General features: G+C 42.4%; 1 protein-coding gene and 1 long non-coding RNA gene across 2 annotated transcripts in view; one reads left to right on the top strand and one right to left on the bottom strand.

The window, feature by feature from the left end:
• LOC139023065 (uncharacterized) overlaps positions 1–6,319 on the bottom strand; it is a 234,347-nt gene extending 228,028 nt beyond the window's left edge. The window contains exon 1 of the long non-coding RNA XR_011474212.1: positions 5,737–6,319. This is a non-coding gene — a long non-coding RNA (uncharacterized lncRNA). The remainder of the gene's footprint in view (positions 1–5,736) is intronic.
• LOC111952950 (carbohydrate sulfotransferase 1) lies at positions 1,260–20,394 on the top strand. The gene is made up of 3 exons (XM_023971987.2): positions 1,260–1,371; positions 10,333–10,507; positions 18,939–20,394. Exons 1-3 carry the CDS (start codon positions 1,369–1,371, stop codon positions 20,075–20,077), a joined length of 1,317 nt encoding a protein of 438 aa, XP_023827755.1. The 5' UTR covers positions 1,260–1,368; the 3' UTR covers positions 20,078–20,394.
• The last annotated feature ends 273 nt before the right edge of the window (positions 20,395–20,667 follow it).

The raw sequence follows: 20,667 nt of genomic DNA, 5'->3' as shown, positions 1-20,667 counted from the left end.
CCACTATAATGAAAGATTAGTCGTCTAAGAGGTGTGGGCGTTATGCTGTTTAGAGTGGAGGATGGATGGTACGATAGCAGGTATGCAGGAATGGAGGACCAGAGAGATACAGTTGAGTGCAAGGCTCCCTCTCAGTGTTCTTGGCAGCTAAAACTCTTTTCTGTATGCTTGCTTGCCTTGTACTGTACAATATAGCTTTGGCTGAGAATCTGCCTTGGCCTATCTTTGTGTTTGTGGTGTTGTAGCAGGGCCCCAAAGCCCTGCTCTGGGATCACTTTTGTTTTGCTTTGTTTTGCTCTGTTTTCTGGAGACGTTTAAAGGTTAAAACAAAGGTCAGAAAAGGGCACACAAACTCTGGTGGTCATAAAGAGCACTGTCAGAGGGACAAACATTTCTAAGATGAAAGGGCAGCTCCAAAAACGAATCCTGTACGGCAATATAAATAGGAAATAACCACGGTTAACAAAATCGACCACCTGGGAGTAATTGAGCTGCCAAAGGTGAGCTCGAACCCCAAAATAACCCCTCGGGGCAAGAGGAGCTAGAGGACCCTTTCCCCCACAGGCACAGAGTAAACTGAGCAAGCCTGCTAGACTGCTATCAGGGCAACATAGGTTATGATAGCATGCATCATCCACAGAAAATGAAGAAAAATAGGGGTCATAGTGTCACTGTAATATCGTGGGGAGGCTGTGTGTGTGCTGACATGAACAGAAATGCCTGCCATTGCCACTCCATTTGAGGGGTAAGTAGGCTAGTGGGTCCATGGTAAATCCCTGTGGAGAGCATGGCAGTGATGTATTGTAAACTGCCTCTGATGATCTGGATGTGCGGAGGCATCCCTCCTGGCTGCATTGATGAAAATAGATGTTGGAGATATTCTGCACACTGCAGAATTACAATATACTGTATACATCCACATAACGCTAAACAAAATGGACACAGGCACTAAATACAGAATAGTTCCAATAGTTATCAATAGCCCATCAGGTTGTTTTGCTTACCATATGCACCTGTTTCCACAAATCTAGTATAGATTTACAGTTATTATAAAATGTGTGGTGATTCAAATCCTATTATATAAATACATCGAAAGAAATTCACTTTGGAGTCAGCCTTGGGCACAAAATGACACTGGGGTGGCTTGCCTACTGCTTTTCCTACTCACGCTCTCTCTTGCTGCTCCATCCCTTCGCGCCTTTCCACAAGCCGCTCGCTGCCTGCTCTGACACTCAGTTCCCATTCTGCTCATCCCACACTCCGCTGCTGGACACACAGTCGAGTACAAGAAGATGCTGACGGAGCTTCTGTAACAAGGGTGCCACCAATGCATTTGACGTTACCGAGCTGATTTGGCAGAGAGTTTATATGGTAAGATGAAGCAGAGTTTATTTTATTGTTGTTTTGTATTTTGCTCGCTATTCGTCTTGTTTCATACGGCAGTATTTGTGTGACTTTGAAGTGTGAGCTGGTATTATCTATACTGTCAGATATCGATCGTAGCCTATCTGCCGGACCGGTGATAAATATCGATGGACTTTGCTTGAACTTATTCTTACCTGCACTACACAGGTACCGAACCGTGCACCGTAGACTCCCTACGGTTATGTTGGAGGATGTTGGCTCCGAGTCCACGCCACTGATAGTTTACATAATTATGTGATTTCTTATATCTTGAAGAAGTAGTAGGCCTATATAGACAACATGTCATAACATTGTATATTTATTTAAAGTGCACTTTCCTTGGAACGCAGGTGCACAACGCTTTCCACCCTGTTGCTCTGATAGGGAAGACAGATATAACGTTTTTATTTGAATAACACTGCATTTAGACATCGCTTTTTTGTTTAAAATGTACCTTTTATAATGTCATGTTTTTTTTGTTTTTTTACTTTGTAGCCTATCTATTGTCGTACAAATTGATTGTGCACTGGGGTGAATGTAGGCTATGTGAATGTGTGTATGTGTTCATGCACACACCTGCCTCTTTTTGCATGTTGCATGATCCATTCATATCCTATTGAATCATAATCATGCCTATGCAGTCACTGTAAATACAGGGGCTGTAAGTCAGCACACACAAGAGAAGATCCACAATTGACCTCTCCACATCTAAAAGTGCCAGTGTGCACTTCTTTTTCCTTTGAGCTCGAGGAGGCATGTAGGACTAGATTCATCTTCTCTCATATTGCGGGGGTTCATCTGTAGCCTCTGGTTAGTGGAGCTCTCTGAGAGTGCTCTCTTCTCTCTTAGCTGCTTTGCCTGTGGCTGTGCTGTGCCGTGCTGTGCCGTGCTGTGCAAGTTTACGCTGTTCCAGATGGTACATGGCATGCTCCCTGTGTTAGGGAGAGAGAGAGAGGCTGTTTCAAGTGTGACTGGACAAGAATATGTGTGAGAATGTGTTGTGAAATATTTGTATGATGTTGAATGTGTTGTCCAAACCTTGGTGTGTTGCATGTATGCTGCCTGCCCTCTAGGACATGTACAGCACTCTGTGTCAAAGGAAGGCCAAGAAGATCATAAGGACCTAAGCCACCCGAGTCACAGTCGGTTCACTCTGCTACCATCTAGCAGACAGAGACAGTACAGGTGCATCAAAGCCAGGACCTTAAGACTGAAAAACAGCTTCTATCTCCAGACTGTTGAACAGCCATCGAGCCCACCACCCCCTGTAGTAGGAGGCAAATATAGACTCACTCACACAAAACACACACACACCAGGTCACACACACACACCTCATACACTAGCGGACTCCTGTACTCACATTTACAGCATCAGTCAGAAGTTTGGACACACCTACTCATTCAAGGGTTTTTCTTTATTTTTACTATTTTGTACATTGTAGAATAATAGTGAAGACATCAAAACTATGAAATAACGCATATGGAATCATGTAGTAACCAAAAACGTGTTAAACAAATCAAAATATATTTTATATTCTTCAAAGTAGCCACCCTTTGCCTTGATGACAGTTTTGCACACTTTTGAAATTCTCACAACCAGCTTCACATGGCATGCTTTTCCAACAGTTCCCACATATGCTAAGCACTTGTTGGCTGCTTTTCCTTCACTCTGCGGTCCAACTCATCCAAAACCATCTCAATTTGGTTGAGGTTGGGTGATTGTGGAGGCACTCCATCACTCTCCTTCTTGGTCAAATAGCCCTTACACAGCCTGGAGGTGTGTTGGGTCATTGTCTTTTTGAAAAACAAATGATACTCCCACTAAGCGCAAACCAAAGGACAGATTTCCAACGGTCTAATGTCCATTGCTCGTGTTTCTTGGCCCAAGCAAGTCTCTTCTTCTTATTGGTGTCCTTTAGTAGTTGTTTCTTTGCAGCAATTCGACCATGAAGGCCTGATTCACGCAGTCTCCTCTGAAAAGTTGATGTTGAGATGTGTCTGTTACTTGAACTCTGTGAAGCATTTATTTGGGCTGCGATTTCTGAGGCTGGTAACTCTAATGAACTTATCCTCTGCAGCAGAGGTAACTCTGGGTCTTCCTTTCTTGTGGCGATCCTATTGAGAGCCAGTTTCATCATAGCGCTTGATGGTTTTTGCGACTGCACTTTGTGGATTGATCTCAATCAGTTTCATGGGAAAATGCATTTAGATGCATTTAGATCTTCTCGAATAACTGTTTGGTGAGTGAATTAGAGCAGATGGTGTTAACAAACTATTAGACTTCCTGTATTTTGTTTTTAATCAAAGCGTATAACATGCCTAGTGCCTAGTGGCACGCTCTGTTGAGTTATGGCGCATGATATATATTTTTTGGACTAACCATCCTAAAATCTCATTAGAAATGAGGAGGTGTTTTTAGTATAGCAGTAACGTTATAGGTCTACTATGCTATGGTATTATATTCGGTTCTGTTATTTAAAAGGCAAATGAATCATTATGTGATCTTGTGAGACATTGATTCAGCTTTGTTCTAACTTTACAAAACGAGCACCATTGTGAGTTGTGATCATCTTCTATTTGTAATAATAATAATAATACGTGATGAGTAGGACTATAGGGCGTAGGCAACTGATCTAGATGAAATGTCGTTTTGAGCGATTGAAGCTCCCTTTGTGGTGCCGAAAGGACAGCGCCAGGATCACACAATGATGTTAAAGAAGTTGAACCAACTTGTGGTGCTGAAGGATAGCACCAAATCCGCTTTTAGACCTGGACATAACACCGTTTCAGCTGCTACGCTTGTTTTACATGATGTGTTAAATTGCTTAGATTATAAAAATGATTGTGCTGCCTTATTGATAGACCTTTCCAAGGCCTTTGACACTGTTGACCATCACACTCTCATTCAAATGTTGACTGGAATGGGCCTGGATCAGACTTCTTGCAAGTGGTTTGAGAATTATGTATCAGATAGGACACAATGTGTGATTTCTGATGGTGTTAAGTCTATGTTCCGGGATATTACCAAAGATGTACCACAGGGGTATTGGGACCTGTTCTCTTTACTATTTATATAAATAAGATTGGTCTATCTGTTAAAACTCGTAATATTCATCTTTATGCAGACGATACTGTTATGTATACCATTGTTCCAACTGTAGACCAGGTGTTGTTAGAGCGGCAAACTGACTTTGTTGCTTTACAAAATGCTCTGGTTGGTTTTGAACTTGTACTTAATGTAGGCAAGACTATATATACAGTGCATTCAGAAAGTATTCAGACCCCTTGACTTTTTCCACATTTAGCTACGTTACAGCCTTATTCTAAAATGGATCAACAAAAAAAAATCCCCTCATCAATCTACATACAATACCCCATAATGACAAAACGAAAGCAGGTTTTTAGACATTTTTGCAAATATATTAAAAATAAAAAACATAAATACCTTATTTACATACATATTCAAACCCTTTGCTATGAGACTTGAAATTGAGCTCAGGTGCATCCTGTTTCCATTGATCATCCTTGAGATGTTTCCACAACTTGATTGGAGTCCACCTGTGGTAAATTCCTCTCTATATAAAGTCCCACAGTTGACAGTGCATGTCAGAGCAAAAACCAAGCCATGAGGTCGAAGGAATTGTCTGTAGAGCTCCGAGACAGGATTGTGTCGAGGCACAGATCTGGGGAAGGATACCAAAACATGTATGTAGCATTGAAGGTCCCCAAGAACACAGTGGCCTCCATCGTTCTTAAATGAAAGAAGTTTGGAACCACCAAGACTCTTCCTAGAGCTGGCCGTCCGGCCCAACTGAGCAATCGGGGGAGAAGGGCCTTGGTCAGGGAGGTGACCAAGAACCTGAGGGTCACTCTGACAGAGCTTCAGAGTTCCTCGTGGAGATGGGAGAACCTTCCAGAAGAACAACCATCTCTGCAGCACTCCACCAATCAGGCCTTTATGGTAGAGTGGCCAGATGGAAGCCACTCCTCAGTAAAAGGCACATGACAGCCCGTTGGAGTTTGCCAAAAGGCACCTAAAGACTCTCAGACCTTGAGAAACAAGATTCTATGATCTGATGAAACCAAGTTTGAACTCTTTGGCCTGAATACCAAGCGTCACGTCTGGAGGAAACCTGGCACCATCTCGACGGTGATGCATGGTGGTGGCAGCATCATACTGTGGGGATGTTTTTCAGCTGCAGGGACTGGGAGACTAGACAGGATCGAGGGAAAGTACAGAGAGATCTTTGATGAAAACGTGTTCCAGAGTGCTCAGGACCTCAGACTAGGGTGAAGGTTCACCTTCCAACAGGAAAATGACCCTAAGCACACAGCCACGGCAACGCAGGAGTGGCTTCGGGACAAGTCTCTGAATGTCCTTAAGTGGCCCAGCCAGAGCCCGGACTTCAACCCGATCGATCATCTCTGGAGAGACCTGAAAATAGCTGTGCAGCGATGCTCCCCATCCAACCTGACAGAGCTTGAGAGGATCTGCAGAGAAGAATGGGAGAAACTCCCCAAATACAGGTGTGCCAAGCTTATTGCATCAGACCTGAAAATATCTGTGCAGCAACGCTCCCCATCCAACCTGACAGAGCCGGCGTGACAAGCTTGTCATACCCAAGAAGACTCAGAGCTGTAATTGCTGCCAAAGGTGCTTCAACAAAGTACTGAGTAAAGGGTCTGAATACTTATGTAAATGTAATATTAATTTTTTTAATTTTAATACATTTGCACATTTTCTAAAAACCTGTTTTTGCTTTGTCATCATGGGGTATTGTGTGAAGATTCAGGTGTGTCCAATTTATTCATTTTGATTTCCCTGTTAAAACAGGTGTGTTTTGTGTTGTCCTTTGCAGAAGCTTGAATTGTTTACCGTGTGCGGCCATTTCCTGAGTGACTTTTCGAGACTTAGTGTTTGGTGTTTTTCTAAGTGTACTGTTATCCTGAGGCTACCGTTTCTCAGTAAAGTATTATGTTTATCCTTAACCACTGATTCCTCGTCTTGTCTCTTCTCTGCACCTGACTGTGACAGTTTTAATACTCATTACTACATCCTGTATTAAAAGGTTGGCTGCTCCTCATTAATGTCCCGTAGATCACCTAACTTTTTTGTTTACAAAGCTCTACTCCGACTTACCTAACTTTGTAGTTGAAGTCTAAAAACATGAGTTATCAAACCCGTTCACAGGGTTGGTTAACTCTTAAGGTTCCTCGGGTCTCCACCAAATTAGGTAAATCCGCTTTCAGTTTTAATGCGCCTCACTGCTGGAACAATTTGCAGAACTCGTTATAATTACATGTTCTGGTGCTGCTCGGGCAGTTGAGGGTGTTAATTGAGGACCTAGTAGCTGAGGACTGTAACTGTTTCATAAATGTTGTGTTTTGTATTGATTGCTGTTTTGTTTTACATTGTATTGGTTGTTGTGATTAGGGCCCCCTTGGGAATGAGACCATGGTCTCAATGGGTTTTCCCTCAATAAAGAATAATAAAGACGGAGATGCCATTCGGCCAGTTCAGAAACAAACAACAATAATTTGCAGTAGGCCTACTACATGTTATAGCTATTTGTAGGCTATAGCCTAATGTAAATACAAAATATATATATAGCTTAACATCATTGCACTGTTTGCGAGAAGAGCTTTATTTGAGAGTAGGCATTTTATTGTATTGCATAGTTTACACACTGTTTCATAAATAAACTTTGATTGAACACGTAGTTACAATATACCCTATTGCAGAACTATCAATTCATATAATTTATTTGCATAGATTATACATGTTATCAAATCATTTGACAAAGTTGTCACGCACTGATCTGTGTCACCTGTCCTTGTGATTGTCTCCACCCCCTCCAGGTGTTGCTGATTTCCCCCAATGTATTTATCTCTGTGTTTCCTGTCTCTCTGGGCCAGTTCGTCTTGTATGTTTCCAAGTCAACCAGCGGTTTTCCCGTTCTCCTGCTTTTTGCATTCTCCTTTTTCTAGTCATCCCGGTTTTGACCCTTGCCTGTTTCTGGACTTTGTACCTGCCTGCCTGACCATTCTGCCTGCCTTGACCACGAGTCTGTCTGCCACTCTGTACCTCCTGGACTCTGATCTGGTTTTGACCTTTTTGCCTGTCCACGACCATTCTCTTGCCTACCCCTTTGGATTAATAAACATTGTAAGACTCCAACCATCTGCCTCCTGTGTCTGCATCTGGGTCTTGCCTTGTGCCTTGATACAAGTAGTGAACATAAATCATTACTATGTACAATTGCAGGAAATAGTTTTTTAAAACAGCCATAAAAATCAAGCCTTTGTTGTGGTGTATTCATTCATCTCAATAAACTGTAACCTACAGTAAATGCATTATTACCGCCAACTTGGCCCAGTTCACATTTCCAATTGCCCACCCTGACATACCAAGCTAGAACGGGCCCTGCGTCTCAACCAATAGCCAGTGTAGGCTAAATATCCCAAGCAGGGCTACAGCAACTTTGTTTGCACTGCGGAGGCCCGTCGGAGGCTTGAACACATTGGCCAATCAGAATGTTGAAAAGAAATCTAAATTCACTGTGTGTCTGCCTTGATGTTCATAAAACTCCACGGACCACTCTTGCGAAGTGGAACCCAGAATGATATGTGACCACTTGGTTATGGCGACACCCAAGCCAGAGTGGCCACCGCAAAGCCCAAGGAGCCTGACCCTCTCTGGAAGTAGAGAGAAGACAAGGAAGAAAACACTATTTACATACCTCTAGGCTGCTACATATACACATTTATTTGGTTTCTCATGCTATCGTTTTTCATGGAATTTTTGTGGTAATTAAATATAATTTATTTAGAATTTCTCAGAATTAATTTTCCAGAAATAGTTTCACCAGCTCCATGTATTCTCAAATTGAAAGAAGTGAGGGAGAGCCGCTCCTCCACGCTCCGACAGCACTACACTGGATTCTCAACATAGCTCACTGTAATATATCTACTGCTGTACATATCATACTGTACAGATATACTGACAATATTTTGGTGTATATATGCATATATTGCATTTGAATTACTGATACAGTGTTATTTTGGTTGTTTATTAGATTCGTTCTGACATTCTTCATTCTTCATTTCTTGTTTCTAGTTTTAATTTATTATTATTTGTGTACTTGTTTGACATTTTACTACACTGTTAGGAGCTAGTAACATAAGCATTTTTCGGCACCCACTATGACATCTGCTAAACTGTCTACTAACCAATAATTCAATTAATTCAGACTTTTAGTTATCAGCATTGTCCATTGTCACCGCTTTCACCTGCTTCCCAAAAGCCTCTCTTTCCCCCTATCCCTCACTTCAATGACCACCTCCCCATCTCTGGACTTTAAAGCACAAAAGCCATTATCTCCTGTTGTCCCTTTTATTTAGATGAGAAAAACACCTGCTCAGGTCCCTCTGTAATTCTTCAAAAACAACACCCAGCATGAGATACACTGTGTATTCTAAAACCTATCATCCCCCGAGGCATTTATCCTCTGTAATGCTGTTATGCTATGAAAAATAGATGAGGTCAACAGACAATTCAAAACACAAAGTCCGTTTTCTAGCTGTTGATGGAATATTTGGGAGGAATCCCATAGCGGCAAAATGCCAGATCTTGAGAGGGAAGACAAGTCCCTTACAAATAAAATTGCTTTAATCCGTAAACTTGGCATCTGCTTCTGTTGTCTCGGGAGGACAAGGAGCGGAGGGTCTGTGAGCTCTGATTATGAATGGCAATGAAAACCAAACTAGTCACTGAGGATTCACATGATCTCCAATAGGCAGACAGGCTGTACGGGCTGTACATGTACTGTCATTACGGCTGATTGCCTTTTCTTTTCTTTCCCTGAGAATCAATGGTATTAAGTAGCCCGGTCAAAGTTACTCATTATTTGATCTCATTCAATCATTCATGCTCAGATTAGAATTTTTCATGAAAATCATAGACATTTCAGACAGACAGATCAGTCTTACAAATCACTACCTTTTATTTTGCTAGAGTTAAAATAATCAAATAAATAATATTTTATTGTGCTAGTTTATTGCTCTTGTGCTAGATTATGTCTACTATGATGTGGGCAATTTTTGATCCCATTGTTTACAGTGAATGTCTATGGCAGGGAGGGATGCTGCCTGTTTGTGATGAATGGAACGTCAAAAGCTTATCTCTGGGCTGTAAGATATGTTCCTGGGGACATTAACCTGCCACAAAAACATAAACATCATCAATGAACATGAGGAATTAAAAGGGAGAAGGGATGGTGGAGGGATGGAGAGAGAGAGGGAGGCGAGAGAGAGAGAGAGAGAGAGAAAGAGGAGGCATTTCCAATTTCTCCTTCTATTTATACATTTAGTACTATCTAGGTATGGCTTTGATGATATTGGCTCATGTGTGGAGCTATTTGGATCTATTTCACTAAGTGCTAAGAGAGCAATTTGGAGTGTTTGTGGAAGCATAGCTGGAAGGGGTTTTAATAATCTGGATCGGCAGGTGCTATTACCTACCATTAACCTGAAGGTGGGAAAATAGAGGCTTTTTGCTCTAATGCCTTTTATAGCTTCGGTATTTTAACCCGGGTCTCTCTTTCCCAATGGTAAACAAACTATGATTTCACTGCAGAGACTTCGGGTTTAGATGAAGACAGCCATCAGTTATCAGTGTACATATGCTATATACTGTACTGTTGAAATATTAAGGTTGAGTTATTCTGGTAATATGTGTTTAAATGGTCATATGTTATTGTAGCTCCCTTGTATGTACTGATAATAAGCTATGGTACAAATCTGCTCTGGTCAGAATGTCTGCAGAAAGATGAAAGTCAAAATGTCAAATCAAAAAGGCCTACTCTTCTGCACCACTCTTGTTTACCTGAGGAGAGTGTGACCTCTCTGTGTTTCCCCCGGTGGCTGCAGCATGTAGGATGTAGGGGCGGAGGAGGAGGCAGGATGGAGTGCTCCTGGAAGACAGTGCTGTTGCTGGTGTGTGCCTCTCTGGGGGTCCAGTACACAGCCATCCGCACCCTGAGGGACTCCCTGTCTGGGCCCTGCCACGGTGGCGTCTACCACTGCCAGAGCCGACAGCCCAAAGGTAGGACAAAACTCCAGCATGTAGCCACTAATGCACAACAAAAAGCACAAGTGGCTGTACTCTACATGGCTTAGGGAGCATACATTCCACTGTTTCTACTTTGTGTGTCTACTAAGGAGTCCACTATTTCCAGAGCCCACAGCCCAAAGGTAGGGTCAAAACTATGCCAAGCACACACGCAGAAAAACAAGCACAAAGTGGCTGTGCTTTATATGGCTTAGGAAGCACATGTTCTACTGTATGTTGTAGCCTACTTTGTGAGTGTCTACCACAGCCGGAGCCTGCTGTCCAAAGGTATAGGCATGACTCTGCCAAGCATGTAACCACTAATACAGAACAAAGTGGCTGAACCGTAAATATAGCACATAACAACACATAACAAACACATAACAACACAGAACAACAAACAGAAGTAGCTATATGTACAGAAGAACTGTAGCTATCTGTTCTACTGTACAGAAGAACTGAAGCTATCTGTTCTACTGTACAGAAGAACTTTAGCTATATGTTCTACTGTACAGAAGTAGCTATCTGTTCTACTGTACAGAAGTACTGTAGCTATATGTTCACAAATATTAATTTCCACAAAGTTTGCTGCTTCAGTGTCTTTAGATATTTTTTGTCAGTTACTATGGAATACTGAAGTATAATTACAAGCGTTTCATAAGTGTCAAAGGCTTTAATTGACAATTACATGAAGTTGATGCAAAGAGTCAATATTTGCAGTGTTGACCCTTCTTTTTTTTCAAGACCTCTGCAATCTGCCCTGGCATGCTGTCAATTAACTTCTGGGACATATCCTGACTGATGGCAGCCCATTTTTGCATAATCAATGCTTGGAGTTTGTCAGAATTTGTGGGTTTTTGTTTGTCCACCCGCCTCTTGAGCATTGACCACAAGTTCTCAATGGGATCAAGGTCTGGGGAGTTTCCTGTCCATGGACCCAAAATATCGATGTTTTTTTCCCCTGAGCCACTTAGTTATCACTTTTGCCTTATGCCAAGGTGCTCCTTCATGCTGGAAAAGGCATTTTTCGTCACCAAACTGTTCCTGGATGGTTGGGAGAAGTTGCTCTCGGACGATGTGTTGGTACCATTTTTTATTCATGGCTGTGTTCGTAGGCAAAATTGTGAGTGAGCCCACTCCCTTGGCTGAGAAGCAACCCCACACATGAATGGTCTCAGGATGCTTTACTGTTGGCATGACACAGGACTGATGGTAGCGCTCACCTTGTCTTCTCCGGACAAGCTTTTTTTCCAGATGCTCCAAACAGTCGGAAAGGGGATTCATCAGAGAAAATGACTTTACCCCAGTCCTCAGCAGTCCAATCCCTGTACCTTTTGCAGAATATCAGTCTGTCCCTGATGTATTTCCTGGAGAGAAGTGGCTTCTTTGCTGCCCTTCTTGACACCAGGCCATCCTCCAAAAGTCTTTGCATCACTGTGCGTGCAGATGCACTCACACCCGCCTGCTGCCATTCCTGGGCAAGCTCTGTACTGGTGGTGCCCCGATTCCGCAGCTGAATCAACTTTAGGAGACGGTCCTGGCTCTTGCTGGACTTTCTTGGGCGCCCTGAAGCCTTCTTCACAACAATTGAACCGCTCTCCTTGAAGTTCTTGATGATCCAATAAATGGTTGATTTAGAGGCAGCCTTACTGACAGCAATATCCTTGCCTGTGAAGCCCTTTTTGTGAAAAGCAATGATGACGGCACGTGTTTCCCTGCAGGTAACCATGGTTGACAGAGGAAGAACAATGATTCCAAGCACCACCCTCCTTTTGAAGCTTCCAGTCTGTTATTCGAACTCAATCAGCATGACAGAGTGATCTCCAGCCTTCTCCTCGTCAACACTCACACCTGTGTTAACGAGAGAATCACTGACATGATGTCAGCTGGTCCTTTTGTGGCAGGGCTGAAATGCAGTGGAAATGTTTTTGGGAGATTCAGTTCATTTGCGTGGCAAAGAGGGACTTTGCAATTAATTGCAATTCATCTGATCACTCTTCATAACATTCTGGAGTATGTGCAAATTGCCATCATACAAACTGAGGCAGCAGACTTTGTGAAAATTTATATTTGTGTCATTCTCAAAACCCTTTGGCCACGACTGTACAGAAGTACTGTAGCTATCTGTTCTACTGTACAGAAGTGCTGTGGCTATATGTTCTACTGTACAGAAGTACTGTACTATCTGTCTACTGTACAGAAGTACAGTAGTTTATCTGTTCTACTGTACGAGTACTGTAGCTATCTGTTCTACTGTCAGAAGTAACTATCTGTTCTACTGTACAGAAGTACAGTAGTTTCTGTTCTCCTGTACAGAAGTACTGTAGCTATCTGTTCTACTGTACAGAAGTAACTATCTGTTCTACTGTACAGAAGTACAGTAGCTATCTGTTTTTACTGTACAGAAGTACTGTAGCTATCTGTTCTACTTTACAGAAGTGCTATCTGTTCTACTGTACAGAGTAACTATCTGTTCTACTGTACGAAGTAACTATCTGTTCTACTGTACAGAAGTACTGTAGCTATCTGTTCTACTGTACATAAGTAGCTATCTGTTCTACTGTACAGAAGTAGCTATCTATTCTACTGTACATAAGTGCTATCTATTCTACTGTACAGAAGTGCTATCTGTTCTACTGTACAGAAGAAGCTATATGTTCTACTGTATAGAAGAAGCTATATGTCTCCTGTACATAACTTGCTAACTGTTCTACTGTCAGAAGTAGCTATATGTTATACTGTCCAGAAGAAGCTCTCTCTTCTACTGTACACGAAGTATCTATCTGTTCTACTGTACAGAAGTACTGTAGCTATATGTTCTACTGTACAGAAGTGCTTCTGTTCTACTGTACATAAGTACTGTAGCTATCTGTTTTACTGTACAGAAGTACTGTAGCTGTCTGTTCTACTGTCAGAAGTAGCTGTCTATTCTCATGTACATAAGTAGCTATCTGTTCTACTGTACAGAAGAGCTATATGTTCTACTGTACAGAAGTAGCTATCTGTTCTCCTGTACAGAAGTAGCTATCTGTTCTACTGTATAGAATAAGCTATATGTCCTACTGTACTACTTGCTATCTGTTCTACTGTACAGAAGTAGCTATATGTGCCACTGTACAGAAGTATCTAGCTTTTCTACTGTACAGAAGTAGATATAATGTTCTAATGTACAGAACTGGAGCTATATGTTCTACTGTACAGAAGTAGCTATCTGTTCTACTGTACAGAAGTAGCTATCTGTTCTACTGTATATATTTTGTTCTCCAGTTAAAGTAGAATATTCCTTGAAAATTACTATTATGTAGCTAGACATTCTAACTGGTGTTCTTCTTTACGTGACAATTTCAACTGATGGCCAGCAGTCACTCTAAATGTTACCAGTAGAGGGCATACATAGATGTTTCTATTTTATAATTGATTGATAATATATTTCATATAACTCATTATTGAGTATATACAGTACCAGTTAAAAGTTTGGACACACCTACTCATTCAAAGGTTTTTCTTTGTTTTGACTATGTTCTACATTGTAGAATAATAGTGAAGACATCAAAACTATGAAATAATACATATGGAATCATGTAGTAACCAGTAACCATTCTCTCAACCAGCTTCATGAGGTAGTCACCGGGAATACATTTCAAGTAACAGGTGTGCCTTCTTAAAAGTTAATTTGTGGAATTTCTTTCCTTCTTAATGAGTTTCAGCCAATCAGTTGTGTTGTGACAAGGTAGGGGTGGTATACAGAAGATAGCCCTATTTGGTAAAAGACCAAGTCCATATTATTGCAAGAACAGCTCAAATAAGCAAAGAGAAACGACATGAAGGTCAGTCAATCCGGAAAATGTCAAGAATTTTGAACGTTTCTTCAAGTGCAGTCACAAAAACCATTCAGCACAATTATGAAACTGGCTCTCATGAGTACCGCCCCAGGAAAGGAAGACTCAGAATTACCTCTGCTGCAGAGGATAAGTTCATTAGAGTTACCAGCCTCAGAAATTGTAGCCCAAATAAATGCTTCACAGAGTTCAAGTAACAGACACATCTCAACATCAACTGTTCAGAGGAGATTGTGTGAATCAGGCCTTCATGGTTGAATTGCTGCAAAAAACACTACTAAAGGACATCAATAAGAAGAAGAGATTTGCTTGGGCCAAGAAACACGATCAATGGACATTAGACTTGTGGAAATCTGTCCTTTGGTCTGATGAGTCCAAATTTGAGATTTTTGGTTCCAACCGCCGTGTCTTTGTGAGATGCAGAATAGGTGAACGGATGATCTCTGCATATGTGATTCCCACTGTGAAGCATGGAGGAGGAAGTGTGATGGTGTGGGGGTGCTTTGCTGGTGACAATGTCAGTGATTTATTTAGAATTCAAAGCATTCTGCAGCGATATGCCACCAGATCTGGTTTGCGCTTAGTGGGACTATCATTTGTTTTTTTAATAGGACAATGACCCAACACACCTCCAGGATGTGTAAGGGCTATTTGATCAAGAAGGAGAATGATGGAGTGCTGCATCAGATGACCTGGCCTCCACAATCACATGACCGCAACCCAATTTTTATTTTTTTATTTTTTTATTTCACCTTTATTTAACCAGGTAGGCTAGTTGAGAACAAGTTCTCATTTGCAACTGCGACCTGGCCAAGATAAAGCATAGCAGTGTGAACAGACAACAACACAGAGTTACACATGGAGTAAACAATAAACAAGTCAATAACATGGTAGAAAAAAGAGAATCTATATACAATGTGTGCAAAAGGCATGAGGAGGTAGGCCATAAATCGAATAATTACAATTTAGCAGATTAAACTGGAGTGATAAATCATCAGATGATCATGTGCAAGTAGAGATACTGGTGTGCAAAAGAGCAGAAAAGTAAATAAATAAAAGCAGTATGGGGGGTGAGGTAGGTAAATTGGGTGGGCTATATACCGATGGACTATGTACAGCTGCAGCGATCGTTAGCTGCTCGGATAGCAGATGTTTAAAGTTGTTGAGGGAGATAAAAGTCTCCAACTTCAGAGATTTTTGCAATTCGTTCCAGTCGCAGGCAGCAGAGAACTGGAAGGAAAGGCGTCCAAATGAGGTTTTGGCTTTGGGATGATCAGTGAGATACACCTGCTGGAGCGCGTGCTACGGGTGGGTGTAGCCATCGTGACCAGTGAACTGAGATAAGGCGGCACTTTACCTAGCATAGCCTTGTAGATGACCTGGAGCCAGTGGGTCTGACGACGAACATGTAGCGAGGGCCAGCCGACTAGGGCATACAGGTCGCAGTGGTGGGTCGTATAAGGTGCTTTAGTAACAAAACGGATGGCACTTTGATAAACTGCATCCAGTTTGCTGAGTAAAGAGTATTGGAAGCTATTTTGTAGATGACATCGCCGAAGTCGAGGATCGGTAGGATAGTCAGTTTTACTAGGGTAAGTTTGGCAGCGTGAGTGAAGGAGGCTTTGTTACGAAATAGAAAGCCGACTCTAGATTTGATTTTGGATTGGAGATGTTTGATATGAGTCTGGAAGGAGAGTTTGCAGTCTAGCCAGACACCTAGGTACTTATAGATGTCCACATATTATAGATGTCCACAATTGAGATGGTTTGGGATGAGTTGGACTGCAGAGTGAAGGAAAAGCAGCCAACAAGTGCTCAGCATATGTGGGAACTCCTTCAAGACTGTTGGAAAAGCATTCCAGGTTAAGCTGGTTGAGAGAATCCCAAGAGTGTGCAAGGCTGTCATCAAGACAATGGGTGGCTACTTTGAAAAATCTATTTTGATTTGTTTAACACTTTTTTGGTTACTACATGATTCCATATGTGTTATTTCATAGTTTTGATGTCTTCACTATTATTCTACAATGTAGAAAATAGTAAAAATAAAGAAAACCCCAAACTTTTGACTGGTACTGTACATTTAAGGTTCACAAGTTTGATTTTGTCAATGTTTTTCCCACATAAAAGCCTTAGTTTGTTTGTGTGGGGGCATTAGTCAGTGACACTCGAGAGAGAAAATGGTGGGCTAATCCTTCACCAAGGGAATTCCCCTTTTTCATGGAGGAGAGGATGAGAGAGATGTAATATCTGTGATTCATTTTGATTTGACAATTATCTTCCAATTTATCTTAATTAATCAGCTTTCGTGCGGTGGCTGTATGCACCTTTCGTCAAGCTCGTCTCCGCATAAAAGTAACGTCCCATTTGCAATCAACTCCTCATCAGCAGTAATTACACATGGTAGCAATCTGCTCTATATTTAGAGGAACCATTTCACTAGTCCCTGGGTAAACATCGGCAGACAAGCATCTTACTCATGCATGTTTACCTTCTGAATTTTTAAGGAAATTGGCTTGATAGAATCTTCACTTGGTTTTTCTCAGTCCTCTGTTATGATGATGAAACCGGATTCTATTTTATTTTACAAGCTTCTTTCTTTCCATGTGTCTATGTGTTAAGAACTTAGGGTTGATTGCAGAACATCTTTGTCTGAAGGTGTTCTCCTTAAAGGAATAATTGAACGAATAATCTCCTTAAAGGAAAAATACCAAAACTATCTTTTGGTATTTTTTTTATTAATCCACTCTTGATACAGTCCCACAATGTTTTGCATGTCAGCAGTCAAGTTTTCAAGATTTAGGATTTTCGAGAAGCAAATATGATGTGGCAAGTTACACAAAAATAACAAAATATAGTTTTGGAGTGGATCAGTCAACAAATTAATATTCAAAGTTGTATTCATAAAGTAGTGGACTAAAGAATAATAGTCAACCAAGACCCTTAATATTGTACAGTGCATTCGGGAAAAGTATTCAGACCCCTTGACTATGTCCACATTTTGTTACGTTACAGCCTAAAATGTATTAAATGTTTTTTATCCTCATTAATCTACACACAATACCCCATCATGACGAAGCAGGTTTTTAGAAATGTTTGCAAATGTATTACAAATAAAAAATAAAAAACCATCCTGTTTCCATTGATCATCCTTGAGATGTTTGTACAACTTGATTGAAGGCCACCTGTGGTAAATTCAATTGATTGGACATGATTTGAAAAGGCACACACATGTCTATATAAAGTCCCACAGTTGACAGTGCATGTCAGAGCAAAAGCCAAGCCATGAGGTCAAAAACATTTCTTCAGCATTGAAGGTCCCCAAGAACACAGTGGCCTCCATCATTCTTAAATGGAAGAAGTTTGGAACCACCAAGACTCTTCCTCGAGCTGGCCGTCCGGCCAAACTGAGCAATTGGGGGAGAAGGGCCTTGGTCAGGGAGGTGACCAAGAACCTGATGGTCACTCTGACAGAGTTCCAGAGTTCCTCTGTGGAAATGGGGGAACATTCCAGATAGACAACCATCTCTGCAGCGCTCCACCAATCAGGCTTTTATAGTATAGTAGCCAGACGGAAGCCACTCCTCAGTAAAAGGCACATGACAGCTCGCTTGGAGTTTGCCAAAAGGCACTTAAAGGACTCTCAGGCCATGACAAACAAGATTCTCTGTTCTGATTAAACCAAGATTGAACTCTTTGGCCTGAATGCAAGCTTCTCGTCTGGAGGAAACAAGGCACCATCCCTACGGTGAAGCATGGTGGTGGTAGCAACATGCTGTGGGAGATTTTTTTCAGTAGCAGGGACTGGGAGACTAGTCAGGATCGAGGGAAAGATGAATGGAGAGAAGTACAGAGAGATCCTTGATGAAAACCTGCTCTAGAATGCTCAGGACCTCAAACTGGGGTGAAGGTTCACCTTTCAACAGGACAACGACCCTAAGCACACAGTCGGGACAAGTCTCTTAATGTCCTTGAGTGGCCCAGCCAGAGCCAGGATTTGAACCCGATCGAAGATCTCTGGAGAGACCTGAAAATAGCTGTGCAGCGACACGCCCCATCCAACCTGACAGAGCTTTAGAGAATCTGCAGAGAAGAATGGGAGAAACTCCCAAATACAGGTGTGCCAAGCTTGTAGCGTCATACCCAAAAAGACTCAAGGCTGTAATCGCTGCCATAGGTGTTTCAACAAATTACTGAGTTTAGAGTTTGAGTAGTTATGTAAATGTGATATTTCAGTAGTTTTTCTAATACATTTTGCAGAAACAATTAAAAACCTGCTTTTGCTTTGTCATTATGGGGCATTGTGTGTAGATTGATGAGAAAAATGTAAAACATTTTAGAATAAGGCTGTAACGTAACAAAATGTGGAAAAAGTGAAAGGGTCTGAATACGTTCCGAATGCACTGTACAATATTATGGGTCTTGGTTGACTATCATTTTTTATTCTACTATTAATACTTTAATACTTAATCAACTGTATCGTTTTCTAGAAGCAGTTTATGTAGTTTATGAAATTCTTCACAGTACAATAGAATTCTATGTGTATTACATGGGGTACAGATCCTCTCCTTGTCCCTTTGTACATCTAGACTCCAGGTGGAGAGCTCTGTGTGACGACAGCATGTTGCCCATGGAGATGTCGGCCGCGGCCTCCCGGCGCCACATCCTCCTGTTCACCACCACGCGCAGCGGCTCCTCCTTCACTGGCCAGCTCTTCAACCAGCACCCTGGAATCTTCTATGTGTTCGAGCCCCTTTACCACGTCCAACAGGCCTTCACCAACTCCAGCAGCAGGCTGCGTCGGGCCCTGGACCGCCGGGCCCTGCTGGGGGCCTACCGGGACCTCCTCCTCAACCTCTACACCTGCGACCTGCGCTTCCTGGAGAACTACATCCGCCCCGAGCCCCAGGAACACATCACTGGGTCCTTCTTTCGCCGTAGCTCCAGCCGAGCACTCTGCTCCCCCCCTGTGTGCCCCGAGGGTGGGGAGGGGGCCTCTGGGGGTCAGCCTGATGAGACCTGGTGCCCCAAGAAGTGCGGTGCGCTGAACCTCACCCTGGCCTCCATGGCATGTCTGTCGCGGGGTCACGTGGCCATCAAGACAGTTCGTGTTCCGGAGGTGGGGGACCTGCGTACCCTGACCGAGGACCCACGGCTGGACCTGAGGATCGTCCACTTGGTGCGCGACCCCAGAGCCATCCTGGCCTCACGGATGGTGGCCTTCTCTGAGCAGTTCCGCGCCTGGAAGATCTGGAACGCTACAGGCAGGAAGCCACGCTACGTGGACCTATCGCAGATTACCAGCACCTGTAGGGACATGGCGGAGTCGGCAGAGACGGGGCTGCAGAGGCCGGCGTGGCTGCGTGGACGCTACCTCCTGGTCCGCTACGAGGATCTGGCCCTCAACCCAGCGGAGAAGGCCCGGGAGCTATACAAGTTTGTGGGACTGAAGATGGACGAGAACGTGCGCTCGTGGATCGCACAGAACACCAACAACAGCGTGCCTTCTACATCCGAGTGGAACTATAAGTACTCCACCACCAGAGACTCCAAAGCCACAGTGGAGAGCTGGAGGCTAAGACTAGGGTTTGATATAGTGAGGACTTTGCAGACTCTCTGCAATGATACACTCTCTCTTCTAGGCTACAGGGCGGTCCACTCTGTGGCTGATCTCAGAAACATGTCGAATAGTTTGGTGGAGCCCAGAACATTTCAGACTCTCCTATAACTGTGACCATGCAGGTGGTTGGATGTAATGCTACACAAGCTTCATAACGTAACTGTTTTCACACAGGCAGTCCAATTTGGATCTTTTTCCACTAATTGGTCTTTACAAATCCTCTCCCCTGTAACTATTCCCCAGGTCGTTGCTGTAAATGAGAATGTGTTCTCATTCAACTTACCTGGTAAAATAAGGGTTAAATAAAAATAAAAATATTTTGACCAATCAGATCAACTATTTTGTCTATAATTGGGTAAAAGATCAGAATTGGACTATCTGTGTAGACCTAGCCAATGACACAAAGTTGTACATCACCAAAGATGATCTATTATATTGACAAGACAGTCGAGTGACCCCTCTAACAATGGAAATACATGTTCTCAAAGATGGAAGGCAGGCGGGAGGAGACGAGATCAGGTAGAACCATTCTAGCCAATGAGAGTCCAGATACGCGTGCTAACAACATACACAACTCCAATACAAAGTTGTTTGTTTTTTCAAATGGCACGTGCGTCCACTTATACCAGTGCATTTGTAACAACCTAACCATTACAAAGCTTTTATTAGATCAAATAAGCCTCATGAAGCAAATCAGC

The sequence above is a fragment of the Salvelinus sp. IW2-2015 genome, linkage group LG26 (assembly GCF_002910315.2).
Source record: "Salvelinus sp. IW2-2015 linkage group LG26, ASM291031v2, whole genome shotgun sequence".
NCBI lineage: Eukaryota > Metazoa > Chordata > Actinopteri > Salmoniformes > Salmonidae > Salvelinus > Salvelinus sp. IW2-2015.
The sequence above is the reverse complement of the archived record's forward strand: the minus strand, read 5'-3'. Positions and strand labels throughout refer to the sequence as shown.